Source organism: Salmo salar, chromosome 12, assembly GCF_965601325.2.
Source record: "Salmo salar chromosome 12, fSalSal1, whole genome shotgun sequence".
NCBI classification, from domain to species: domain Eukaryota; kingdom Metazoa; phylum Chordata; class Actinopteri; order Salmoniformes; family Salmonidae; genus Salmo; species Salmo salar.
Genome location: NC_138302.1, coordinates 52,691,990 through 52,718,153, shown reverse-complemented (window position 1 = coordinate 52,718,153; position 26,164 = coordinate 52,691,990). Strand labels below are relative to the sequence as shown.

At 40.8% G+C, this 26,164-nt stretch overlaps 1 protein-coding gene across 3 annotated transcripts in view; it reads left to right on the top strand.

Annotated features, from left to right (window-relative positions):
* slc2a9l2 (solute carrier family 2 member 9, like 2) overlaps positions 1-26,164 on the top strand; it is a 244,081-nt gene that overhangs the window by 28,082 nt on the left and 189,835 nt on the right. For all 3 annotated transcript variants that reach the window (XM_014131731.3, XM_014131730.3, NM_001140649.1), the window contains 2 exon segments: positions 5,034-5,132; positions 17,393-17,553. In XM_014131731.3, coding sequence (XP_013987206.1) covers positions 5,034-5,132; positions 17,393-17,553 — 260 coding nt within the window.

Sequence of the window (26,164 nt, the reverse complement as noted above, 5' to 3'; positions counted from 1 at the left end):
ATACCCTCGTAAAACTGACCATCATAGCGATACTTGACTTCGGCGATGTCATTTACAAAATAGCCTACAACACTCTACTCAACAAATTGGCTGCAGTCTATCACAGTGCCATCCGTTTTGTCACCAAAGCCCCATATACAACCCACCACTGCGACCTGTATGATCTCATTGGCTGGCCCTCGCTTCATACTCGTCGCCAAACCCACTGGCTCCAGGTCATCTACAAGTCTCTGCTAGGTAAAGCCCTGCCTTATCTCAGCTCACTGGTCACCATAGCAGTACCCACCCGTAGCACACGCTCCAGCAGGTATATCTCACTGGTCACCCCCAAAGCCAATTCTTCCTTTGTCCGCCTCTCGTTCCAGTTCTCTGCTGCCAATGACTGGAACGAACTGCAAAAATCTCTGAAGCTGGAGACTCTTACCTCCCTCACTAGCTTTAAGCACCAGCTGTCAGAGCAGCTCACAGATCACTACACCTGTACATAGCTCATCTGTAAATAGCCCATCCAATCTTCCTCATCCCCATACTGTATTTATTTATTTATCTTGCTCCTTTGCACCCCAGTATCTCAACTTGCACATTCATCTTCTGCACATCCTACCATTCCAGTGTTTAATTGCTATATTGTAATTACTTTGCCACCATGGCCTATTTGTTGCCTTACCTCTCTTATCCTACCTCATTTGCACATGCTGTATATAGATTTTTCTTCTGTATTATTGATTGTATGTTTGTTTATTCCATATGTAACTCTGTGTTGTATGTGTCGAGCTGCTTTGCTTTATCTTGGCAAGGTCACAGTTGCAAATGAGAACTTGTTCTCAACTAGCCTACCTGGTTAAATAAAGGTGAAATAAAAAATAAAAAAAGCCCTGCCCAGACCTCAATCCAATTGAGTATCTGTGGTACGACTTAGATGACTGTACACCAGTGGAACCTATCCAACTTGAAGGAGCTGGAGCAGTTTTATCTTGAAGAGTGGGCAAAAATACCAGTGGCTAGATGTGCCAAGCTTATAGAGACATACCCCAAGAGACTTGCAACTGTAATTGCTGCAAAATGTGGCCCTACAAAGTATTGACTTTGGGGGGGGGGGTGAATAGTCATGCACGCTCAAGTTTTCTTTTTTTTTTTTTTAAACATATTTTTTTGTTTATTTCACAATTTTCATATATTTTGCATCTTGAAAGTGGTAGGCATGTTGTGTAAATCAAATGATACAAACCCCCAAAAAATCTATTTGAATTCCAGGTTGTAAGGCAACAAAATAGGAAAAATGCCAAGGGGGTGAATACTTTCGCAAGCCACTGTATATAGCCTCGTTATTGTTTCTCTTTTCCATTGTTGGGAAAGGCCTTGTAAAGGCCTTGGAAGTGCTGATTCCACCAGAGGAATCATGTTTCTTAGAAGCCTTAGAGCATTTCAAGCACTTAGCATAAGTCTGTGCCCTGCTGCTCACCATCTTTGCCAATTGTGAGTGTCATCTTTGACAGTTGTGATTGTCAATGCAGCACCCTAAAAATAAATAGAATATCGGAGGATAAAGAATTATATCACATGATAGTCTTCCGTGGGCAAGTTAATCACACAGCTGACCAATTTACAAAAAATGTAACTTCTGGGTTAATAGAGATTAATCACCTGGTAACAATTTGTTCATTTACATTTTAGCATATGTCTATTTTCTTGTCTGATACTCAATCCCATTCAAAAAGAATGGAAATCATTGAAGTTTTGTCACGTCCTGACCAGTAAAGGGGTTATTTGTTCTTATAGTTTGGTCAGGACGTGGCAGGGGGTATTTGTTTTATGTGGTTCAGGGTGTGTTTGAGTATGTGTTCATGTAGAGGGGTATTTGATTTATTGGTCCGGGGTTTTTTGGTTAGTTCTATGTTGTTAGTTCTATGTCTGTGCTACGGTATTGTATTTCTATGTTTAGGTCATCGGGATTGGGGCCTTCAATTGGAGGCAGCTGTCTATCGTTGCCTCTGATTGAAGGTCCTATATTTAGGAGTGTGTTTGTTTTGGGGTTTGTGGGAGATTGTTTCATGTTTTGCTGTATGCCTGATGAGACTGTCTAGTTCATTTTGTATACGTGGTTTTCCCTTCTTCACTAATAAGAAGATGAGTATACATTTTCCTGCTGTGTTTTGGTCTACATCCTACGACACCCGTGACAAGTTTCACCCATTCTGGCCTTCTTCAGAATGCTTGCAACTTTTGCTTTGTGAACTAAGGTTTTCTCTACACTTCTTTAAGTGACTTTTTATTTGTCCAACACTTTAGTATCAATGAGTGTAACGCTGTCAGGCTAATACAACACCACTGTCTTTTATGGTAATTTACACAATGGAATCTATTTCTGTAACCCACTGTGAAATAAATACATGTTCAATGTGCCATTTAAAACAGTACAGTTAATTTTACCATAAGCATATAATTTTTTTTCTAATTTACAGCATTTCAGACTGGTCACTGAAAAGCTATTCCATTTTGTCCATTTTATTTTTGGGGGTAATTTTAAATTATAACAAACAACCCCTCCAACCTACCATACCATCCACCCTTCCTAGTGGTCCCCTGCAGTCTACAAAATCACACCAGAGGTATGGCTTTCTTTTGATTTGGCTGGTGATTGATGGACTGGTCAATCAGGTCACTTTAGGTGTTATTTTGTTTCGGTATATTTGGTATTGCCATGTTATTTTACCGTGACTATGTTGGTCTATTATTTATAAAATCCATGCAAATATTTATCTGTCAGATGAATTTATCAGAGCTGGTATAAGAAATTGTCTTTCAAAAACTGTAGAATGGTTTGATCCATTTCCCGCCTTGAACCTCTTGTATCGCCCATTATACGTTCTCTTTCCTTCTGCACATGTTGGAGAAAGGTAGGCTTATGTCTTTATCGGCTCTGTTTATGCTGTTACAACATTTTATAAATATCACAATATTTCCACTAAATATAGATACAATATCGTCAACTTTATTTATGTTGGAATTCTGTTTTTGAATGTTTCGTACACAAGTTTAATGGAATGTTCCCTGTAATCTTGAGCACGAGCTGCGTTAGCTCTCTGTGTTTTGAGCAATTTACTAGCAATGCAGCTTAGCTACCTAGCACTTTAGCTAACGGTATGCTGTTTTTTTCCCCTTTTGTAAAACGAGTATTCATGGTGTTTTCCTTTTCAATAGCTACGTGCAGACAGCAAATAATATAGCTAGCTAACATTACTCAGCTCCACCCAGACAGCTGTGTTGGTGTTATCCTTATCTACTAGCTATAACACAGAGAATAAAACCTTTTACACATGCAACAATTATACGTGTCCCGCCTCTTTTATCGCAGGTTATTATTGCACTAATTACCGGGATGTTATAGACAGTCAATCGTTTCCTCCAATGTGTAGCCCTGCAACTGCCTTTACAGTGAAAAGTAAAATCAAGATCACGTTATAATCATAATATAATACTAGGCCCAAATGAATTAAATAAGTTTCAATAATGCTCTGTAATGATGGGCAACCCCAAAATGTTGAAGCGCTGCAAATTGTGTTTTAATTTGAAAATGTAACTCATAGTCAATGGAGAATGTAATTGGCTAAGTGTCCAGTAATGAACGTATTTAAACTTCTCCCCCCCTCAGCAAGCAGGGTTTCTTTTTTTGATGCAACAGTCACATTAGAAACATCTATTCCCATGTTGCAGTGAAGCAATTACTCGTTGCTTAATTATATTGCAACCACAAGCAACATTTTGACAATAAATTAGTTAACTGTAATGAGAAAAACATGAACAGATTCTGAACCTTCTATTGGAATGTAATTGAATTCCATACACTTCTAGAAATTCTCTGTCAGATCCAATTGAAATATTAGCCCAAGTGCACTTGTTACCACTCTCCTCCTTCCTCACAATGGCTCTTTGTACTACACTGTGCCTTGATCTTGTTGAGTCACCCACAGTAGAGGCTGGTTGCCTTGGTGAATGACACAATGCATTTTAACCCCGGATCTAAATCCATTCATCCTCATGAGATGCAGACATATTTCTGCTCATACAGTAGATGAGTATTGTTCTTAGAGATGAAGAAGGCGTGGGAAATTAATTTGAGTTCAGTCAAAAACAGAGGAGCAACGATTTTATTTGCTGCAAATATTTCTCTGGAGTTTCACTTGCTGATCGAATGACTGTGAGGAACCTTTTCATTTGTATTATGCAAAGATAAATATATAACCACCAATCTATTGTACCTGTGCAATAATCAAAAGAGTGACTCATCCACTGTTAGGATTAGTTTGTAGTTGTTTAATCTCTATAGGGATTTAAACATTATTTGTTTTATTTAACTAGGCAAGTCAGTTAAGAACAAATTCTTATTTTCAATGAGGGCCTACCGGGCAACAGTGGGTCAACTGCCTTGTTCAGGTGCAGAACAACAGATTTGTACCTTGTCGTCTCTGGGATTCGATCCAGCAACCTTTAGGTTACTGGCCTAACACTCTAACCACGAGGCTACCTGCCACCCCTAACATGGCTGTAAGGAGTGGGTTACCCAGAATGATTAAGCAGCCAAAAGGTTGTGATGTAGCCTAATGATCCACTGATTAAATTGAGATAACAATATAATGAAGAGCTTTAGGCTAACTGTGCTTTATTTAGCTATAACTGGATACGTTTGTAAAAGCTGCAAGGTTTAATCATCCTTACACTGTATCCTGTCACAGTAATACAATATTGGAATATTTTATTCTCATACACATACAGCTGATCTCTCTACTCAACATGCCCTAACCCTTGTCACATTGCACATGTTGGCATTGAATTGACCTGATGGTTGTTTTTGAAGCAGTAACATTCTCTCTCTAGGACGTACAGGGAGGCCCAGATACATCAATGGATTGTCCTTGTAAGAATATGCCTGGGTCTCACTCTGACCTTGATTGGATTGTATATGAAATGCAACTGTACAATGACATGACCTCTGAAATGGCTTTAATGTGGTATGTGTTTTTTTTTTGCCACAGCGCATCACTGCCTGTCTGGTGAATGCAGCGTTCTTTGGTGCCCTTGGGTCATCTTATCTATATGGCTACAACCTGTCTGTCGTCAACGCTCCTGCACTGGTGAGTCGATTTATTGTGTCACCTTGGACATATAGCTATCGGTGTCACCTAACATTGATTTTCCCTTGTGACACCTTGTTATCACTCTTCAAATGTAAACCATGAAGTCTAATAGACCAGCTGTACTTTAATGGCTCAACTTTTAATGGGTTACTTTAGATACAGCTGTAAAAGGTTCATATTCTAAACTGCGATCCTATGGGATTCCCATCATTTGGGAAACAGACCAGGGCCTCGTTTCTCAGAGCCTTCGTAGAGTTAGGATCATCGTTAGAACCATATTATGATGTACAGTGTATCTTTCGTAGCCAATGTGTTTCTCAGAGCCTTCGTTACTAAAGTGGCTCTTAAAAACTTTTGCTCATCTATAAGTGATCCAGACCACTCGTAGAGCAGCCAAAGTGCGTTGTTAGGCTTCTTTTCTGCCTTACCTCAGAAGATATCATTCTAAAACAATTTGTGTTTTGTGTGAATGGGCATGATCATACGATGATACATGTTTAATTTGGGTAATTTATAGGATCTATATAATGTAATATTTAATGAAAAGATAAACAACGTGCTTGACTCCACTTTATATAAACTTAGATTGGGTGCTGAATCCTCGTATATAATCCAAAGAACAAAAAATAGTCAATGTTAAAAATACAGGCACACAAATTCTAAAAACCTGTTTTTGCTTTGTCATTATGGGGTGTTATGTGTAGATTGATCAGGGGAATAAAACGATTTAATACATTTGTGAATAAGGCTGTAACGTAACAAAATGTGGAAAAAGTCAAGGGGTCTGAATACTTTCCAAATGCTGTGTATTTCAAATTATCGATCCGCACAGTCGGTTGGTGTATATAATGCGCATATTCACACCAACCTGAGCCCATTGCAGACTCACAATGATGTGGCTATTCTTAAAAAATACAGGCTCCCCCGAGAGGATGTGTGAGGTAGAGGGTTAGTTACTGTATAAAAGGAAACTATCGGAGACGACAGATCTATTGAGGTGCAGTGTGCTAAAAGCACTGTGGAGGCAAGAATACGCCCGGGGTTCAAATCTTGAAATCTTTGAACATTACATGACGAAAATGTATATTATGGTGTTATTTATTTTAATTCATAAAAACAATTCTGTGAAATGTATAGGTCTATCCTACGTTTCATGTGGGCTATTAGTTGTGTTTTCATATGATGCAAGCTGCATCGATTTCAGCACTAGTGAGCTGGACAGCTCCCCCAACGGAATCATGTGAAAAACCGAATACGGCCCCAACAATGCTTTTAGCTGTGGCACTTACAGGTTCACTCTGTGCTTGTTTGGGAAACACTATTTAAAAAGTTGGCTCGTAAATAACAAAGTATCTTGTACAATCATCGTAATGCTTAAGTTCCATCGCAGCAAGGAAACAAGGCCCAGATTAGATTGCCCATCCATGCTCGACAAAAGTAAATGGACAAAGCTCACTAATCATCATAGTTTTTTTTGTTTATTGGGTCTGCCACAACCCTCCAAACACTCACACACACCATTTTTTTTGTTTCTTTACTCACAAAAAATGGCAAGGACATCATCTTATCATCTGATCCTACCTACCCGGCTAATTAACCCATATGCCATAGGTTTACCGGTATCCAGCTTTGTACCCACATTCATATGATGGGCTACTTAACCCATCAGAGTCTAAGCCCTGTCTATGCCGGGGGTTGGGTGGGGGTTCTACTAAGCTACAGTATATGGAATTGTTTTAAGGTCATACCAAGGACGATTTAGCTAAATGATTTAGAATTTTTTTCAAGTATCCCAAAATATATAAAAATAGTTTGTTTTTCTGACATGTATTTAACCCCATATTTTTGCCATCAAACATTCTCCATACTCTATATACAGTACTTCCATTCATTTTTTTCAACTGGTACCCGGGGACCTTCAGACGATTATTGTAAGGCCTGTGGGCGTCCTAGAGCAAAACTACCAACACGTACGTGTTCGTGAGAGTCGCACCTTTGCACAGAGGGGTGCAAATATTAGTGTGTAGCCCAAACGGTTCAGATGCTACAGACAGATGTTGGCAGATCGGCTGTACCGACTTCAGACGGTATTCTTCTGCTATTTATTCTGTTACCAATAATATTTACATGCTAATAGTCTCTTCTGATTACAGTTATGTATTTTAACTAAATGGAATCTATTAGCTTCCAAAATGTAAGGAGATATACAGTGTGCATTGAGTGAATTTTGGAAAAATATCTTGGTTCCTTTCTCAACATAGCAATGTGTATTCAAAGAGGACTCGGACCACAAAATAGATGAAAAAAGTCATAATTCAAAGGCAAGGGCAGTGAATACATGGACTTTTCTAATAGACTAGACGTAACATAGTAAACTTAAATCCGGGACACTCAAATGAGAATGATATGTTATGTTTGGTATGGTTACATAAGATAGATGGTTATTTAAAACCTCTTAAATGTAATGGCAAAATGTAGATTTTGTGTCAGATGTCGTCATGGGAAATGTCCAAGTTTCCCTAAACCTCTCCAAAGTGGCGTTTGTCTGTAAATGTGATAATTCCAGTGCTATTACATATTTGCAATCCATAAATGCTATTTGTTCAGTATAAAAACACAATTTCTACCATATCAACCTCACTCAAACATTGTGGTGATGTTATGGGGTATCCAGGGTACGTTCGAGTGTCCTTTCAACCTCTCCAAATTGTCCGACTGTGGTAATTGCGCTGTTTTTGCACACTGGATGTGCCTAAAAGTTATTGTTCACTATAAAAACAAAATCTCTACAAAAACAACCTCTCGTAAACATTGTGGTGGTGTCGGGGGACATACAGAAGATATGGATAACTACAGTGTGTAAGCAGGCAACATCATATTTTTGATACATTCACTCGGTGGACATTCGATGTTGCCATTAAGTCATACATCATCAGATAACATTGACCAAATCGAAGATTACCTTGTAAGATATTTGGTGAAAACGTTGTGTAAAATAAACATTCTGACTCTCGGGGCTGGTGATCAATAACGGTAGGTCACAGGCAGACAAATAAGATATCCTCATGATCTGTGGAGTCCCGGCTTTCGGCGTGTATCAACGTGGAGTCCCGGCTTTCGGTGTCTATCAACGTATTACGTGTTTTTGTTTGTTTCACTACGCTAACCGGAATGTAGGTAGCAGCCATCTTGAAATGAGGTCATCGGCTCGGCCTTCCCTTATAAATTTGTATGGCCATATATGATAGTAAGTCATACCAAAGATTTGAAGGCACCGATCAATTGCCAAGATACACAGCTTTCCGCAGACACCCTGCTTTTGCAGATAGGGGCTACCGTTCTCATACCAGACTGAAATGAGAAAAAAAAATCAAATGGGGTCCTAAAATATGGGGACTTTACATTTAGGAGGTTTAAGGCTAAAATTAAAGTAGGGTGGTTGGTCGGGGTGGATGGGTAGGCATATTTATTTAACCTTTATTTAACTAGGTAAGTCAGTTAAGAACAAATTCTTATTTACAATGACGGCCTACCCCGGCCAAACCTGGACTACGCTGGGCCAATTGTGCGCTGCCCTCTGGGACTCCCAATCACAGCCGGATGTGATTCAGCCTGGATTCAAACCAGGGACTGCAGTGACACCTCTTGCACTGAGAGGAAGTGCCTTAGACCACTGCGCCACTCGGGAGCATATAATGTGACCGTCTAGCAACCCAAAGGTTGCTGGTTACATAAGTTCACATCTCATCAAGGACAACTTTAGCATTTTATCTAATTAGCAACTTTTCAACTACTTTTTTGCTACTTTGCAACTACTTAGCATGTTAGCTGACCCTTCCTCTAACCCTACCCCTTTTAGCTAACCCTTCTCCTAACCCTAACCCTTTTAGCTCTCCCTTCTCCTAACCCTAACCCTTTAACCCTAACCCATAACCTAGCTAAGCTGGAATTCGTAACATATTATACGTTTAGCAAATTCGCAACTTTGTACATTTAGAAAATTCGTAACATATAATATGAATTGTAATTCCTAACATATCATATGAAATGGATTATGGACATCAACAAATGAATACATACCTTACCATACGAAAAGTAATATATCATACTAAAAGGATTTACGTACAGAATAATACGTCATGCTCTGAGACCAGGTTGGAATACAAAGAGAGTTGAGTTATTTTGCTTCTTTTTTTTTTTTACCCCAGAGTTCACTTTAAAGAGGACGTTTACATACACTTAAGTTGGAGTCATTCAAATTCGTTTTTCAACCACTCCACATATTTCTTGTTAACAAACTATAGTTTTGGCAAGTCGGTTAGGACATCTACTTTGTGCATGACACAAGTAATTTTTCCAACAATTGTATAAATCCTGTTAGGGCTAGGGGGCAGCATTGACACGGCTGGATAAAAAACATACCCGATTTAATCTGGTTACCACTCCTACTCAGTAACTAGAATATGCATATACTTATTACATATGGATAGAAAACACCCTACATTTTCTAAAACTGTTTGAATGGTGTCTGTGAGTATAACAGAACTCAAATGGCAGGTCAAAACCTGAGAGATTCCTTTACAGGAAGTGGCCTGTCTGACCATTTGTTGAACTTCTTTTCCATCTCTATCATTTACTAAGGATCTCTGCTCTAACGTGACACTTCCCACGTCGTCCATAGGCGCTCAGAGCCCGGGAAAAAACAGAATGTCGTCATTCCAGCCCCAGGCTGAAACACATTATCGCCTTTCTCAAGTGGCCCATCAAGAGACACTAGCTTATGCGCGTGACCCCGACCGCCCCCGCCTTTGGGATTTTTTCCTCTGTTTGCCGAAAAGGAGATTCCCTGTCGGAATATTATCGCTTTTCTACGAGAAAAATGTCGTAAAAATTGATTTTAAACAGCGGTTGACATGCTTCGAAGTACGGTCATGGAATACTTAGAATTTTATTGTCACGAATTGCGCCAAGCGCGTGACACTTCTTTACTATTTCGGATAGTGTCTGGAACGCACGAACAAAACGCCGCTATTCGGATATAACGATGGATTATTTTGGACCAAACCAACATTTGTTATTGAAGTAGCTGTCCTGGGTGTGTATTCTGACGAAGACAACAAAAGGTAATGAAATTTTTATAATAGTAAATATGATTATGGTGAGTGCTAAACTTGCCGGGTGTCTAGATAGCGAGCCCGTGATGCCTGGGCTATGTACTTAGAATATTGCAAAATGTGCTTTCACCAAAAAGCTATTTTAAAATCGGACATATCGAGTGCATAGAGGAGGTCTGTATCTATAATTCTTAAAATAATTGTTATGCTTTTTGTGAACGTTTATCGTGAGTAATTTAGTAAAATGTTAGCGAATTCCCCGGAAGTTTGCGGGGGGTATGCTAGTTCTGAACGTCACATGCTAATGTAAAAAGCTGGTTTTTGATATAAATATGAACTTGATTGAACAAAACATGCATGTATTGTATAACATAATGTCCTAGGGTTGTCATCTGATGAAGATCATCAAAGGTGAGTGCTGCATTTAGCTGTCTTCTGGGTTTTGGTGACATTATATGCTGGCTTGAAAAATGGGTGTCTGATTATTTCTGGCTTGGTACTCTGCTGACATAATCTAATGTTTTGCTTTCGTTGTAAAGCCTTTTTGAAATCGGACAGTGTGGTTAGATTAACGAGAGTCTTATCTTTAAATGGCTGTAAAATAGTCATATGTTTGAGAAATTGAAGTAATAGGATTTTTAAGGTTTTGAAAATCGCGCCACAGGATAGCCGTGGCTGTTACGTAGGTGGGACGAATTCGTCCCGCCTAGCCTAGAGAGGTTAGACAGATTATTTCACTTATATTTCACTGTATCACAATTCCAGTGGGTCAGAAGTTTACATACACTAAGTTGACTGTGCCTTTAAACAGCTTGGAAAATGCCAGAAAATTATGTCATGGCTTTAGAAGCTTCTGATAGGCTAATTGACATCATTTGAGTCAATTGGAGGTGTACCTGTGGATGTATTTCAAGGCCTACCTTCAAACTCAGTGCCTCTTTGCTTGACATCATGGGAAAATCAAAAGAAATCAGTCAAGACCTCAGAAAAATAATTGTAGACCTCGACAAGTTTTGTTCATTCTTGGGAGCAATTTCCAAACGCCTGAAGGTACCACGTTCATCTGTACAAACAGTAGTGCACAAGTATAAACACCATGGGACCACGCAGTCGTCATACCGCTCAGGAAGGAGACGTGTTCTGTCTCCTAGAGATGAATGTACTTTGGTGTGAAAAGTGCAAATCAATCCTAGAACTACAGCAAAGGACCTTTTGAAGATGCTGGAGGAAACAGGTACAAAAGTATCTATAGCTACAGTAAAATGAGTCCTATATCGACATAACCTGAAAGGCCGCTCAGCAAGGAAGAAGCCACTGATCCAAAACCGCCATAAAAAAGCCAGACTACGGTTTGCAACTGCGCATGGGGACAAAGATCATACTTTTTTCAGAAATGTCCTCTGGTCTGATGAAACAAAAATAGAACTGTTTGGCCATAATGACCATCGTTATGTTTGGAGGAAAAAGGAGGATGCTTGCAAGCCGAAGAACACCATCCCAACCGTGAAGCACGGGGGTGGCAGCATCATGTTGTGGGGGTTCTTTGCTGCAGGAGGGAATGGTGTACTTCACAAAATACATGGCGTCATGAGGAAGCAAAATTATGTGGATACATTGAAGCAACATCTCAAGACATCAGTCAGGAAGTTAATGCTTGGTCGCAGATGGGTCTTCCAAATGGACAATGACCCCAAGCATACTTCCAAAGTTGTGGCCATCAAAAAGCCCTGACCTTAATTCTACAGAAAATGTGTGGGCAGAACTGAAAAAGCGTGTGCGAGCAAGGAGGCCTACAAACCTGACTTAGTTACACCGGCTCTGTCAGGAGGAATGGGCCAAAATTCACCCAACTTATTGTGGGAAGCTTGTGGAAGGCTACCTGAAACGTTTGACCCTAGTTAATCTATTTAAAGGTAATACTACCAAATAATTATTGAGTGTATGTAAACTTCTGACCCACTGGGAATGTGATAAAATCTGAAATAAATCATTCTCTACTATTATTCTGACATTTCACATTCTTAAAATAAAGTGGTGATCCTTATTGACCTAAGACAGGGAATTTTTACCAGGATTAAATGTCAGGAATTGTGAAATTGTCAGTTTAAATATACTTGGCTAAGGTGTATGTAAACTTTCGACTTCAGCTGTATATATATATATATATATATATATATTTTAAGAGGACTACATGTGAAAACCCTAAGAGTGTACAGAAACAGCTGAGGAGGGTTGCCACTTTGTTCACCCTGTCCAATTAGGCACCACCAACCCTTCTGAGCTCCTTTCGTTCCCTTTCATGAATGCTTTAATAAATGCACTTTCAGAGGAGGTTGCTGATGGGTGAATGGCTCATAATAATGGCCGGAACTGTGCAAATGGAATGGCATCACACACCTGGAAACCATGTGTTTGATGTTTTTGATACCATTCCAATGATTCCTCTCCAGTCATTACCACGAGCCCGTTCTCCCCAATTAAGGTGCCACCAACCTCCTGTGTTGCACTCTAATGTTGAACGTAATGTACTGTCATGTGGGCTATTAATGTACCCGATGAACACATTCTCCTCTGGAAAGTTTCTTCCAAGTATCTTGACTTTATTCTAATCAAATCTAAATTATAGATGGAAAGTTCAGAAAATAATCTCCCTCTCCGTCTGGAGCCGTTTTGGGTTTTTGAGAAATTGTTCTGATGTATTCGACCACAAAACTCCAGAAGTGAGATTTTCAGAGAGACTAGAATCTAGCAGAGGGAGCTGAGTGGGAAAAGCTATTTTTCTGGAGGACATCAATTCCATAACAACCTGTGTCTTAGAGACAGATCATGATTGATAAGTATTTTGTTGTAAATGACACACCAAGATATTACAAGTAAAATACAACAAAAAAGGCGAGGCTAAGGGAGCAACAGTTTTTACAATCATGCATACTACAGATGAAGTCGGAAGTTTATATACACCTTAGCCAAATACATTTAAACTCAGTTTTTCACAATTCCTGACATTTAATCCTAGTAAAAAATCCCTGCCTTAGGTCAGTTAGGATCACCACTTTATTTTAAGAATGTGAAATGTCAGAATAATAGTCGAAAGAATGATTCATTTCAGCTTTTATTTCTTTCATCACATTCCCAGTGGGTCAGAAGTTTATATACACTGAGTTAGTATTTGGTAGTATTGCCTTTAAGAGTGTGCTCCTAATCTCAGCTCGTTACCTGTATAAAAGACACCTGGGAGCCAGAAATCTTTCTGATTGAGAGGGGGTCAAATACTCATTTCCCTCATTAAAATGCAAATCAATTTATAACATTTCTGACATGCGTTTTTCTGGATATTTTTGTTGTTATTCTGTCTCTCACTGTTCAAATAAACCTACCATTAAAATTATTGACTGATCCTTTCTTTGTCAGTGGGCAAACATACAAAATCAGCAGGGGATCACATACTTTTTCCCCCCACTGTATCTGCCTCACTCTCATAGAAATAAGTAGTCTGTGCTAGGGTTTACACAGTCAAATGTAACACAACTACATTTTTAATAAAGAACTGTACAAATGATACATTTGCTACATAAATATTAAAAATATATATTAATTAGTTCATTACTCCAGTCTGAGCTCAAAATGACTGCTATGGCATTTGTCCTTCCGCATCACAATTTAGTTGGCTAATTGGATCCTGAGCAGTCTTATGGTCCCCAGACAAATGCAGTCTTGGTCTCCCACCCTGTATCTAAATCCAGTTAGCCGTCTGTGTCCCTCTAACACATTCTTAACATACATTTTTGATATACTCACAAATTAGTGAATATAGTTCAGCTAATTATAGTCCAGACACACACACACACACACACACACACACACACAGTCAATAGAAATCACTTGGGCTGGTTAGACTTCCCCATAAACCAGCTTTGCATGCGTTTCCCTTTCATGTTCCCTTTAGGTGTGGACTGTGTGTGAGAGTTTGAAGTTAGCATCCACAGACGATGAACCTGCAGGCCTCCAGAAGCCAAGCTGGTCATCTGGTTCAATGGCCAAGGGAGTCTTCCTTTTGGGATGGAAGGTTGTAGGATAAGAAAGTGAGAGAGAGCCAGAGACAGACCGGAGACTTGGAGTTGAGCTTTGAAAATAGTGAAATGCCTGACAGACAGGAGAGGTGAATAGGTGTGACTTAAATAAATGTTTTGTTCACATTTCAAGTGTAGATTGCTCTGACGAAGGCCAATAGGCCGACAAGTAAGCTTTAATTAAATAAGTGATACAACCGGGTTTCTCTTTTCTTTGAAGTTATAGCATTATTCCCAAAGCACTTGAAGTGAGAGAACTCAAATGTGCAAGTGCTTTTTTGAATTTTAAGTCTAAATTGGGTGAGTGTACGCATTTGTGAATTCACCCATAATTGCTGTCTAGGTGTCCTGGTTCATATTTTTCTAAATTTACAGCGTTGGGTTGTAATTTGAAATACTTGCTACACCAGAAGTTAATGGTTATATGTAGGAGGAATGTATATGAGGGGGTCAATTAAGGGTGGATATGAGCCATGTGCTTTCGAGAGTTACTAAGTGAGGGAATAAGGCAATCACATGGTTGCGGTCACTGATAAGGGTGGATAGCTGTGGATTAGTGATGAGAGTTGGGAAGCAAGTTCAGGGAGTGAGTGATTTAATCAATAAACGAAACATAATACAAAACAAGAAACACGAACAACACACAGACATGAAACAGAAACAATGACGCCTGGGGAAGGAACCAAAAGGAGTGACATATCTAGGGCAGGTAATCAAGGAGTTGATAGAGTCCAGGTGAGTGTCATAATGTGCGTAACGATGGTGACAGGTGTGCGCCATAACGAGCAGCCTGGTGACCTAGAGGCCGGAGAGGGAGCACACGTGACAGTACCCCCTCCCCGACGCGCTGCTCCAGCCGCAGGACACCGACCAAGATGACAATCCCGGGGATCAGGAGCGGACCGGTCACCTCTGCTAAGGCGCAGGAAGCTGTTGCTCCAGCTGGAGCGCAGGAGCATGGCGACTTACAGCGTTGGAGAGAGGTGCATACTTGACAGTACCCCCTCCCCGGCGCGTTCGGCTCCAGCCGCAGGACGCCAACCACAGGGACGATCCCGGGAATCAAGAGCAGACCGGTCGCTTCCACTGAGGCACAGAAACCTGACGAACCGGCTGAGGCGTGAGAGCATGATGAGCCGGCTGAGACCTCCCCGGTTTCCTCGGGAACCTGTTCACCCAGCCGAGGTATGGGAGCCCGCCGAGGCGTGGGAGCCCGTCGAGGCAGGGGAACCTGTCGAACCCACCGAGGCATGGGAATCCGACAAGACGGCTGAGGCCTCCCAGGTTGCTCCAGTTCTGACACCCAGACCGACATCACCTCCAAAACAAAAAAAACACTCGCTGATGCTTCCCTTTGGGGAGGCATCATTCTGTAATGAGTGTGCTGAGAGTCGGGAAGCAAGTTCAGGGAGTGAGTTATCCTCTTTGGGGTAGGTCAAGATGCGGTGAAATTGCAGAACGCGAAATTCAAATTACAAAAAGCGTAATATTAAACATTCATGAAAATACAAGTGTCATACATCATTTAAAAGCTTAACCTCTTGTTAATCCAGCCGCTTTGTCAGATTTCAAAAAGGCTTTACGGCAAAAGCACACAATGTGATTATCTGAGGACAGCGCCACGCACACAAAAGCATTACATACATTTTCCAACCAAGCAGAGGTGTCACGAAAGTCAGAAATAGCGATAAAATAAATCACTTACCTTTGAAGATCTTCATCTGATTGCAATCACAAGGGTCCCAGCTACATAACAAATGGTCCTTTTGTTCGATAAAGTCCTTTATATCCCCAAAAGGTCAGTTTAGTTGGCGTGCTTGACTCAGCAATCCACCGGTTTCCCTCGTTCAAAATGCATACAAATGAATCCCGTAAGTTACCAATAAACCTCGTCCAAACAAGTCAAACAACGTTTCTAATCAATCCTCAGGTACCCTAATATGTAAATAAATAATACAATTTAAGACAGAGAATAGTATGTTCATTACCGGAGATAAATAACGAGTGCGTGCTTTCATCCACGCGCATGAAAACACTACAGCCAAAATGGGAGCCACTTACAAAAACTACAAATTCTAGCTCAGTTTTCAAAAATAAGCCTGAAACTCTTTCTAATGACTTGACATCTAGTGGAAGCCCTAGGAACTGCAATCTGGGAGGTATTCCTTTTATATTCCCATAGAGAGCCATTATAATCAGTGGTGAGCTCAACAACAACAAAAAATTCCGGATGGATTCTCCTCGGGTTTTCACCTGCCATATCAGTTCTGTTATACTCATATATTATTTTAACAGTTTTAGAAACTTTAGAGTTTTCTATCCAATACTACCAATTATATGCATATCCTAGCTTCTGGGCCTGAGTAACAGGTAGTTTACTTTGGGAACCTCATTCATCCAAACTTCCGAATACTGCCCCCTACCCCGAAGAAGTTATTTAATCAATAAACGAAACATAATACAAAACAAGAAACATGAAGAACGCACAGACATGAAACAGAAACAATGACGCCTGGGGAAGGAACCAAAGGGAGTGACATATCTAGGGCAGGTAATCAAGGAGTTGATGGCGTCCAGGTGAGTGTCATAATGCGCTTAACGATGGTGACAGGTGTGCGCCATAACGAGCAGCCTGGTGACCTAGAGGCCCGAGAGGGAGCACACGTGACAATTGAGTAATGGGGGCCGAGGTCAGGTCAGGTCACACGAAGGGAGAAGGAACAGTTTATTACACACATCACTTAACTTCCTGCCTAGCAACAAAGATGTAATGTTTAGAGAAAAGGAGGAGACTCCGCCTAAAGTGCGGTGTAAATACTTGTGCTGGTGAGAACGTCTTTGTCTTTTCAGCTGTCTGACCCATTGGGTGAATAAACTTGGTTTGAGCTTTTCCTAGTTGTCTGTTAGTTTTTACTCTGTTTATTTAGAACCTAACAACAGCATGGACCTTGAAAGGTTACGCAAACATTACCTTGAAATCGGATGGAAAAACAAGCATTTTAATAATTGTGTGAATAATGACAAAAATATTTTTGCTGAGATGCTGACTTCCTTCCTCTTCCTCCCTGTACAGTATATAAAGACATTTTACAACCAGACATGGATGGAGCGCTACGGAGAACCCATAGGAGCAGACATGGTCACCATGCTATGGTCCATCACAGTCTCCATATTTGCCATTGGGGGCCTACTTGGAGCGCTCTGCGTCACGTTGCTCACGAAACTCATTGGAAGGTAAGTTGGAACACACCTATGATAAGCATTAAAAGAAGAGGTTTGCTGACATAGATGTCAATGCATACATATAAATGAACATTTCAGCATACGTATTTCCCTGCACGGCTCCGTTGTTAAGAAAATGAACCATTGGTAAGGTAGCGCAGAGGCTTGCAGTGAATTAGGTACAGTTTGGATGATAAGTGCTTCTGGCGTTGTCTGATGAAGGATCTTTTGAGGTGGGAGTATATGACGGAATGTTGACAAGTGAACTTCTGAATGTCTATTAGAGTTTCCCGGTGTGAGTAAAAGGCCTGAACATAGCTTTATCTATTATCTTTATCTTATTTTTTTTGTGCGACAACACTCACCACACTATTGGCAATTGAAGCGAGAGGAGGAGTTGGCATATATGTTCAAACCGTCCACCCCTCCTTTGGGATTCTTCCCCCATCTTCTTCTCCTCATTAACTTTTGAAAGCGGCCAACTAGATAAACCCTTCCCCATCTGTTCTTCAGTTTTCTTCCCTCCCTGTCGTTTTTCTCTCTTAGCATTTCAGTGAGCGAACCTTTAGTGGTCAGGACGCATGTAGACAGACAGATGTCACGGTAGATGGAACATGGCAGGAAGAGCTGAGTGCTGACAGCCTAAGGATTCCAGCAGGCCTGTGCATGGGTGATTCCCTCTAATGGATGCTCCACAGGCCCCCCATGGAGCCAGACACCACTAAATCCACTCCAGGCACCTCTAAATCCCTCACAAGGATACTTGCCAGCCAAGCGGATTCCAATAGACGTTTCTGTCTTTTGATGTCCTTCAGTTGGTGTAATTTCCCAATGAGCGTCCCAAATCAGCGCTTTATGGTCGCTATATAGTAATCAGATTTTGAAACATATCAAAGGAATTAAATGTTGATTTCAGCCCTTGAGAAGCCACACAAAAATAAACACTGAGTCCATATTCCCTCCTCCGGGGAGAGAAATGTGTAAAGTAAATTTAACATGAAGCCTCCATTAACTGAATACAGCTTCAGGCCTCAGTTCCCCATTCCCTCTCTCTTCTCATCGGAGATACTGGTGGGTCTGTGAAACATTCCAGAATTTCTTAATTTTAGCAGCGTGAGTTAGGGTTTCTGAATTTGAATGACCTGTAGCCTATTTATTTCTGTGCTCCAGTCAATAAAGCTCCAAGTCAATAACAGAAACAGTATTTGCGTCAGTCAATTACCTATAGCCTACTCCAAATGACATAATGGACCTACATAGCATACTAAAGGTTTCAACCCTTCTTGTTCACAGACAAGTTTTCACTGAACTTTATTAACTCGGTCCATGCGGCTCACTCCCATTGTAGCAATGCAGCTGCTTAGCTACAACTACTTCTCCTGGTGCGGACATATTAGCACACTGCGGCCCATAATGATTCTGAGAGTTTGATGACATTGGTGGAGAGTGATAACATAGACTCCAGAGGCGTGTTGATATCGGCAAGATATTGTTCCATTTTTGCCCTCCCTGATTTGTGGCCCAAGTGATTGAGCAGTAAAGACTACTGCATGTGGTAATAGAAGCTGTAGATAATAGTCCCTTTGTGGCTTCTTTATACCTCCCACTCATCACTGAAATGTTACTTCGAGACCATTAGGGGATGACCGTAAAAGATGTGACTGTTTATGATGTAAGCAATAGTCTTAACCTCACCATACATCATCCTTAATAGCCTTAGGATGAGATTCATAAATACATTCATTTATCATATGACTAATACAACCTGACTTGATTACTTTCTGCATGGCCTAAAATGAGTCGATGAATGAGACAGCAACATAATATATGATTAGGAATACAAAATGGTTGCTTTAAGATGGAATTGTAAACGAGGAAATCAAGTGTGACGACCAATGTGAAATGACAGAGTGGCAAAATGTGGCACTTGACATTTTACGTTATTTTCTGGTTGTACACTGGTTTTCTGGCATGTAGAGCGGCGGTTTTACAGGCTCCTGACCAATTTGTATATATTTTTTTGCGTTGATGTTGTTTTTTTACATAATGTTTCCACCATCGGTTCCTTTGAACGAAAAGAGCTTCTGGACACCTCGATTTGGATAAAGAATTCTACTTCAATGACTCGGCCATGCAGGACATACTGCTCACCCGGGACCAGCCCCTAATCCCCGACACTCGGAAGAGGAAAAGACGGTGCTATAGAGGCCGACTTGGGGGGCACCTTGATGTAACTATGGCGACCAGTGAATAAACCGCCTCTACCCTCTTTTCAGTTGGGGAGTCACTGGAGAACAAACTATATGAGCTCCATTCGAGACTATCCTATCAATGGCACCTGAAGAACTGTAATATACAATGCTTCACAGAGTCTTGGCTGAATAAGGACATGGTGAAATATAAATTGACCAGTTTTTTTTCTATGCATCGGAATGACAGAACGGCAGCGTCTTGTAAACTCAAGGGCAGGGGTGTGTGTCTCTTTGTTAAAAACAACTGGTGCACAATCTATATTAAATAAGTTTACCAAAAATCCAGGAACACCCAAGTGATTCCGTACATGGAAACTAGTTCAGTGGAGTTTGCTCTCGCTCTCCCTGAAGTGCAGTACTGAAACAGCTGCAAAAATGGGTCATGTGATTCGTGACGTTGCTGGATGCAGGCCCCTCTGCTCTGTTGCAAGTGAATTCATGATTTAGAAATCTCCGATGTGTGGACAAATGTGTTTTATTGAAAGCGTATGGCCGAATTAGCTATTTCTGTCAAGTTCAATCAGTTTTGAGTCAGGAAATGTGTACTTTTCCACTGAGAACATTTGTGATTATTTTATATCATTATTTTATGTAGCCAACTGCCGCAGCAGCGGAGATGGGTAACAACTGCGCATGTGCACTCTCAGGGAATCCCTGCTACTTCGAAACTGCAAGTTATGCCCTTATTCACAGATGTACTTTTTTGGGCGGAGAAGTGAAGACAGCGTTACACATCAATTATACAAAGTAAACAAAAACCTACTAATATGTCTGACGATTAAATAATCGCGAGGGATGAAGAAATAGGGGCGCCGATGGAGTTATCGAACCATATTTATTTAAGCCTGAGTATTTGGACAAAGAATTGAGGCAAATTGACCTTCAGATGGCCGCTGCCCTCTAGCCACCAGTAGCTGCAGCAGTAGCTAGACCACAGCCCCAGCCCACCCCTGGATCAACACAGACTGGTGGTGCAGTTGTGGCAATTGCGCTCTAATTCCGCGATTGAGGAATGTTTGTGCTGCAGAGAATTTGAATATGTGACTGCAATTCTTACAGTAATAGAGGAATGTAATGATGATGAGGAGCAGTTAGTTTACTTTTGCAACAAACCCATTAGTGGGTTTATGTTTTCACATTAGCCCATAACACTATATAGCCTACAGTATGTTTTTTTTATCACATTTTGGGGATAATATTCTGCAATGTAAAGTGACTCAATGTCTATTGTCTCTCAACTGTCATAAATATATGGAGCACATATGCTAACCTGTAGAGCTCCTAGGCCTATATGTCTACATGATATGGTGCAATGGTAATAACAAAATAAGAATACCTTGAAAGTCAAGAATCAGGCTACCTACCTCTGCACGCTTGCTTTGTCGCTTTCTCTTCTCAAATACGTCTTTGTATTGTGGCACTGCGCCAGATCCAGTCCATGGAAATACAGTAGCAACAGCTGTATCTTTCGGTTGTCTGTCCCCATCGTTTCAGATCGTATATCTCGTTCGTATGCCTCGTCGCTGAAGTGCTTGCTACACACATGCAGCGAAGCAGGGTTGTATGCAGTAGTATACCAGTAAGATATGAGTTGAAGTTAGAAAATAAGTAGGACATCATCTACCCTCTAAAAACCCTTTCAATTAACCCAAACATACGATACCAGGATTTTTAGTTTTTCTATTAAGCAAAATGCAGATTAATCTACACAAGCTCTTACTCAAGGGCAGATTGGAACATAATGTTTTTTGGGCTGAAAAGTAATTTTCTTTCTCCGAGGTCTGTGGACCAATTCCACTCCTCGAGATCTAATTTCGGTAAAAGTATGATGAGTTCGCAAGGTTGGGGATTGTTGTGCTCAGTGTCATTTAGTCAGTGCCTGGACTGCAGTGTCGATGCCCCTGCTACGCTCTTTTACCTCATTCCAAAGAATCCATTTACTTAACTGTCCTTGACTTGAGGTTCATAGATGTTGAATTGCATGCATTGAAGCAAACAATTTTGGACGAAGCGTTTGTGTTTAAAGAACTGTTTGGCCAGAGAGACTGAGATTCTTATTAGATAAAACCGTGAGATTACACCTTTTTGAGAATGTCCAAATGCAATTACATCCTTTTGAGAGGAAAAGAAAGAAAGGTTGAGATTGGGAAACCTATCCAGATGAGATTTAGCATGCCTCGTACCAAAGGGTGGATGAGAGGCTTGTGGAAAATCCTTTCCTGTAATACAAGTCGTGACCGTAGTCATGAAGAGATGTATATTTATTTTGTATTTTCTGTGTGTGTGTGTATCTGTGTGTATACACACACTACCGTTCAAACGTTTGGGGTCACATAGAAATGTCCATGTTTTTGAAAGAAAAGCAAAAAATGTTGTCCTTTAAAATAACATAAAATTGATCAGAAATACAGTGTAGACATTGTTAATGTTGTAAATGACTATTTTAGCTGGAAACTGAAGCTGGATTTTTAATGGAATATCTACATAGGCGTAATGAAGCTGCTAGTTGAGGACTTGTGAGGCGTCTCTTTCTCAAACTAGACACTAGAATGTACTTGTCCTCTTGCTCAGTTGTGCACTGGGGCCTCGCACTCCTCTTTCTATTCTGGTTACGACATGATTCCATATGTGCTATTTCATAGGACTTTATTGTTTTTGCGACTGCATTTGAAGATATTTCTGTTTTGATTGACCTTCATGTCTTAAAGTTCTAACACTTTTGTTCTTAACATACTTGCCTAGTTAAATAAAAAATAATTGTCATAGTTTTGATGTCTTCACTATTATTCTACAATGTATAAAATAGTAAAAATAAAGAAAAAACCTGGAATGAGTAGGTGTGTCCAAGCTTTTGACTAGTACTGTATGTACCCTAGTTACTAGAGCGTTGGGCCAGTAACCGAGAGGTTGCGAGATCAAATCCCCGAGCTCACAAGGTAAAAATCTGTTGTTCTGCCCCTAAACAAGGCAGTTAACCCACTTTTCCTAGGCCGACATTGTAAATTAGAATTTGTTCTTAACTGACTTGCCTATTTAAATAAAAAATATATGTATACATACACTATATGACCAAAAGTATGTGGACACCTGCTCATCAAACATCTCATTTCAAAATCATGGGCATTAATATGGAGTTGGTCCCCCTTTGCTGCTATAACAGCCTCCACTCTTCTGTGAAGGATTTCCACTAGACGTTGGAACATTGCTGAGGGGAATTGCTTCCATTCAGCCACAAGAGCATTAGTGAGGTCGGGCACTGATGTTGGGCGATTAGCCTGGCTCGCAGTCCTCCTCCACCAAAATGTACAGTTGTCACTATGCATTCGGGCAGAAAGCGTTTTCCTGCCTCCGCCAAACCCAGATTTCTCTGTCGGACTGCCAGATGGTGAAGCGTGATTCATCACTCACTGCTCCAGAGCAAAGGTTATGGCTGAAATAGCCAAATCCGCTAATTTGAAGGGATGTCCACATACGTTTGTATATATAGTGTACCTGCTTACACTTGTCACTACCAGCAATAAAGTTATTGCATATTGTTTTCCTACCTATAGCATCCAGCTTTTCCTGGTGGATAATATCAGACAGGCAGCAACATGGTTTAATCTGCTTTGTGTCATTGTTTTGTGCAGCCACGTCTTTAACCTCCTGAGGGCACTAAAGCTCCTTTCTGCTTCAGAGGACATGTATAATAAGTAGCAACCTGACCAGAGCTTCAATATCTGTGAATTAGCCACAAACTTTTACTGGCAGTCCTCTTAGAATTTGTGCTGCATGTGCACTAGAACTGAGTGAGCAGTTGAGTAAAAACATGGGCAGTTGCACTGCAAGAGAGTGCGCATTAACCTCTGACTCTATTGTAGATATACACCCAATCTGTTCAGTGTCCCACATTAAAAAATGCTGTAGTATTCACTGTAGTGTTTTTGCTGACTAAAGTCTACAAAAACACTACAGTGAATACTGTAGTATGTACTGTAGTATACTGTATTATAGTGTTGTATTTGCAGTTAACTGTGATATAAATACTGTAGTAAAAGAAAAGTAGTGTACATATACTAAACTCAGCAAAAAAAGAATCGTCCTCTCACTGTCAACTGCGTTTATTTTCAGCAAACTTAACATGTGTAAATATTTGTATGAACATAGCAAGATTCAACAACTGAGACATAAACTGAACAAGTTCCACAGACATGTGACTAACAGACATGGAATAATGTGTCCCTGAACAAAGGGGGGTCAAAATCAAAAGTAACAGTCAGTATCTGGTGTGGCCACCAGCTGCATTAAGTACTGCAGTGCATCTCCTCCTCATGGACTGCACCAGATTTGCCAGTTCTTGCTGTGAGATGTTACCCCAATCTTACACCAAGGCACCTGCAAGTTCCCGGACATTTCTGGGGGGAATGGCCCAAGCCCTCACCTTCCGATCCAATAGGTCTCAGACGTGCTTAATGGGATTGAGATCTGGGTTCTTCGCTGGCCATGGCAGAACACTGACATTCCAGTCTTGCAGGAAATCACGCACAGAACGAGCAGTATGGCTGGTGGCATTGTCATGCTGGAGGGTCATGTCAGGATGATTCTGCAGGAAGGGTACCACATGAGGAGGGAGGAGGATGTCTGCCCTGTAACGCACAGTGTTGAGTTGGCCTGCAATGACAACAAGCTCAGTCCGATGATGCTGTGATACACCGCCCCAGACTATGACGGACCCTCTACCTCCAAATCGATCCCGCTCCAGAGTACAGGCCTCGGTGTAACGCTCATTCCTTCGACAATAAACATGAATCCGACCATCACCCCTGGGGAGACAAAACCGCGATTAGTCAGTGAAGAGCACTTTTTGCCAGTCCTGTCTGGTCCAGCGACAGTGGGTTTGTACCCATAGGCGACATTGTTGCCAGTGATGTCTGGTGAGGACCTGCCTTACAACAGGCTTAAAAGCCCTCAGTCCAGCCTCTCTCAGCCTATTGCGGACAGTCTGAGCGCTGATGGAGGTATTGTGCGTTCCTGGTGTAACTCGGGCAGTTGTTGTTACCATCCTGTACCTGTCTCGCTGGTGTGATGTTCGAATGTACCGATCCTGTGCAGGTGTTACACGTGGTCTGCCACTGCGAGGACAATCAGCTGTCCGTCCTGTCTCCCTGTAGCGCTGTCTTAGGCGTCTCACGGTACGGACATTGCAATTTATTGCACGTACACGCAGCTAAGCAGGGACCCTGAGCATCTTTCTTTTGGTGTTTTTCGGAGTCAGTAGAAGGGCCTCTTTAGTGTCCTAAGTTTTCATTACTGTGACCTTAATTGCCTACCGTCTGTAAGCTATTAGTGTCTTAACGACCGTTCCATAGGTGCATGTTCATTAATTGTTCATGGTTCATTGAACAAGCATGGGAAACAGTGTTTAAACCCTTTAGAGTGAAGATCTGTGAAGTTATTTGGATTTTTACAAATTATCTTTGAAAGACAGGGTGCTGAAAAAGGGACATTTCTTTTTTTGCTGAGTTTATATTTGGTGTAGTATTTTTGCAGATTGTCTTTACTGTTTTTGAGGACTATAGTATACTGTAGGATTAACTGTAGTGTTTTTGTGGATATTACTGTGGTGTTTACTATAAGGTTTTTGTTTTATTATATTTGACATGGAAGTACAACCTACTGGAGAAATACTAAAAGAGCTAGTTTTCCATAACCTGTAGGTAGGTAGGACTGGGTCTGAACGGACAGTTCAAAGCTTCAGATCTTTTCTATAAACTTTAGGGAACATAATATATGTTCTATCCTTGGCATGTAGGTTTCTCACTTATGGGTGGCACACATTGTGATATGGGGGAGTTGTATGGGCAGGGTATATGCAAATAAGATACTGTTGTGTTTACTATTGTAGTGTTTTTACAGACATTACTTTAGTATTTACTGCAGTGTTTTTTTTGTGTAGATAATACTGTAGTGTTTACTATACACTCTTAGAAAAAAATTGTGCTATCCTGATCCTAAAAGGGTTCTTTGGCTGTTCTCATAGGACAGCCAAAGGTTCCAGGTTGAACCCTTTTTTGGTTCCAGGTAGAATAAAGGATTCTAGATGGAACATGAAAGAGTTCTACTTGGAACCCAAAAAGGGTTCAACCTGAAACTAAAAGGGGTTCTCCTAAGGGGACAGCCGAAGAACCCTTTTGGAACTCTTTGTTCTAGAGTGTAGTATTTTACAGTATAATACAACATTCTATAGTAAGTACTACACATGATTGAGGTATCGAGTGTATAGTATTCTACAGTATACAACAGTTTACTATAGAATTGTATTTTTTCATGTGGGTTCTCCACAGTGGTTGTTACCTTCCAAAACCTGTTTGAGAAGGCGTCTTCATTTATTT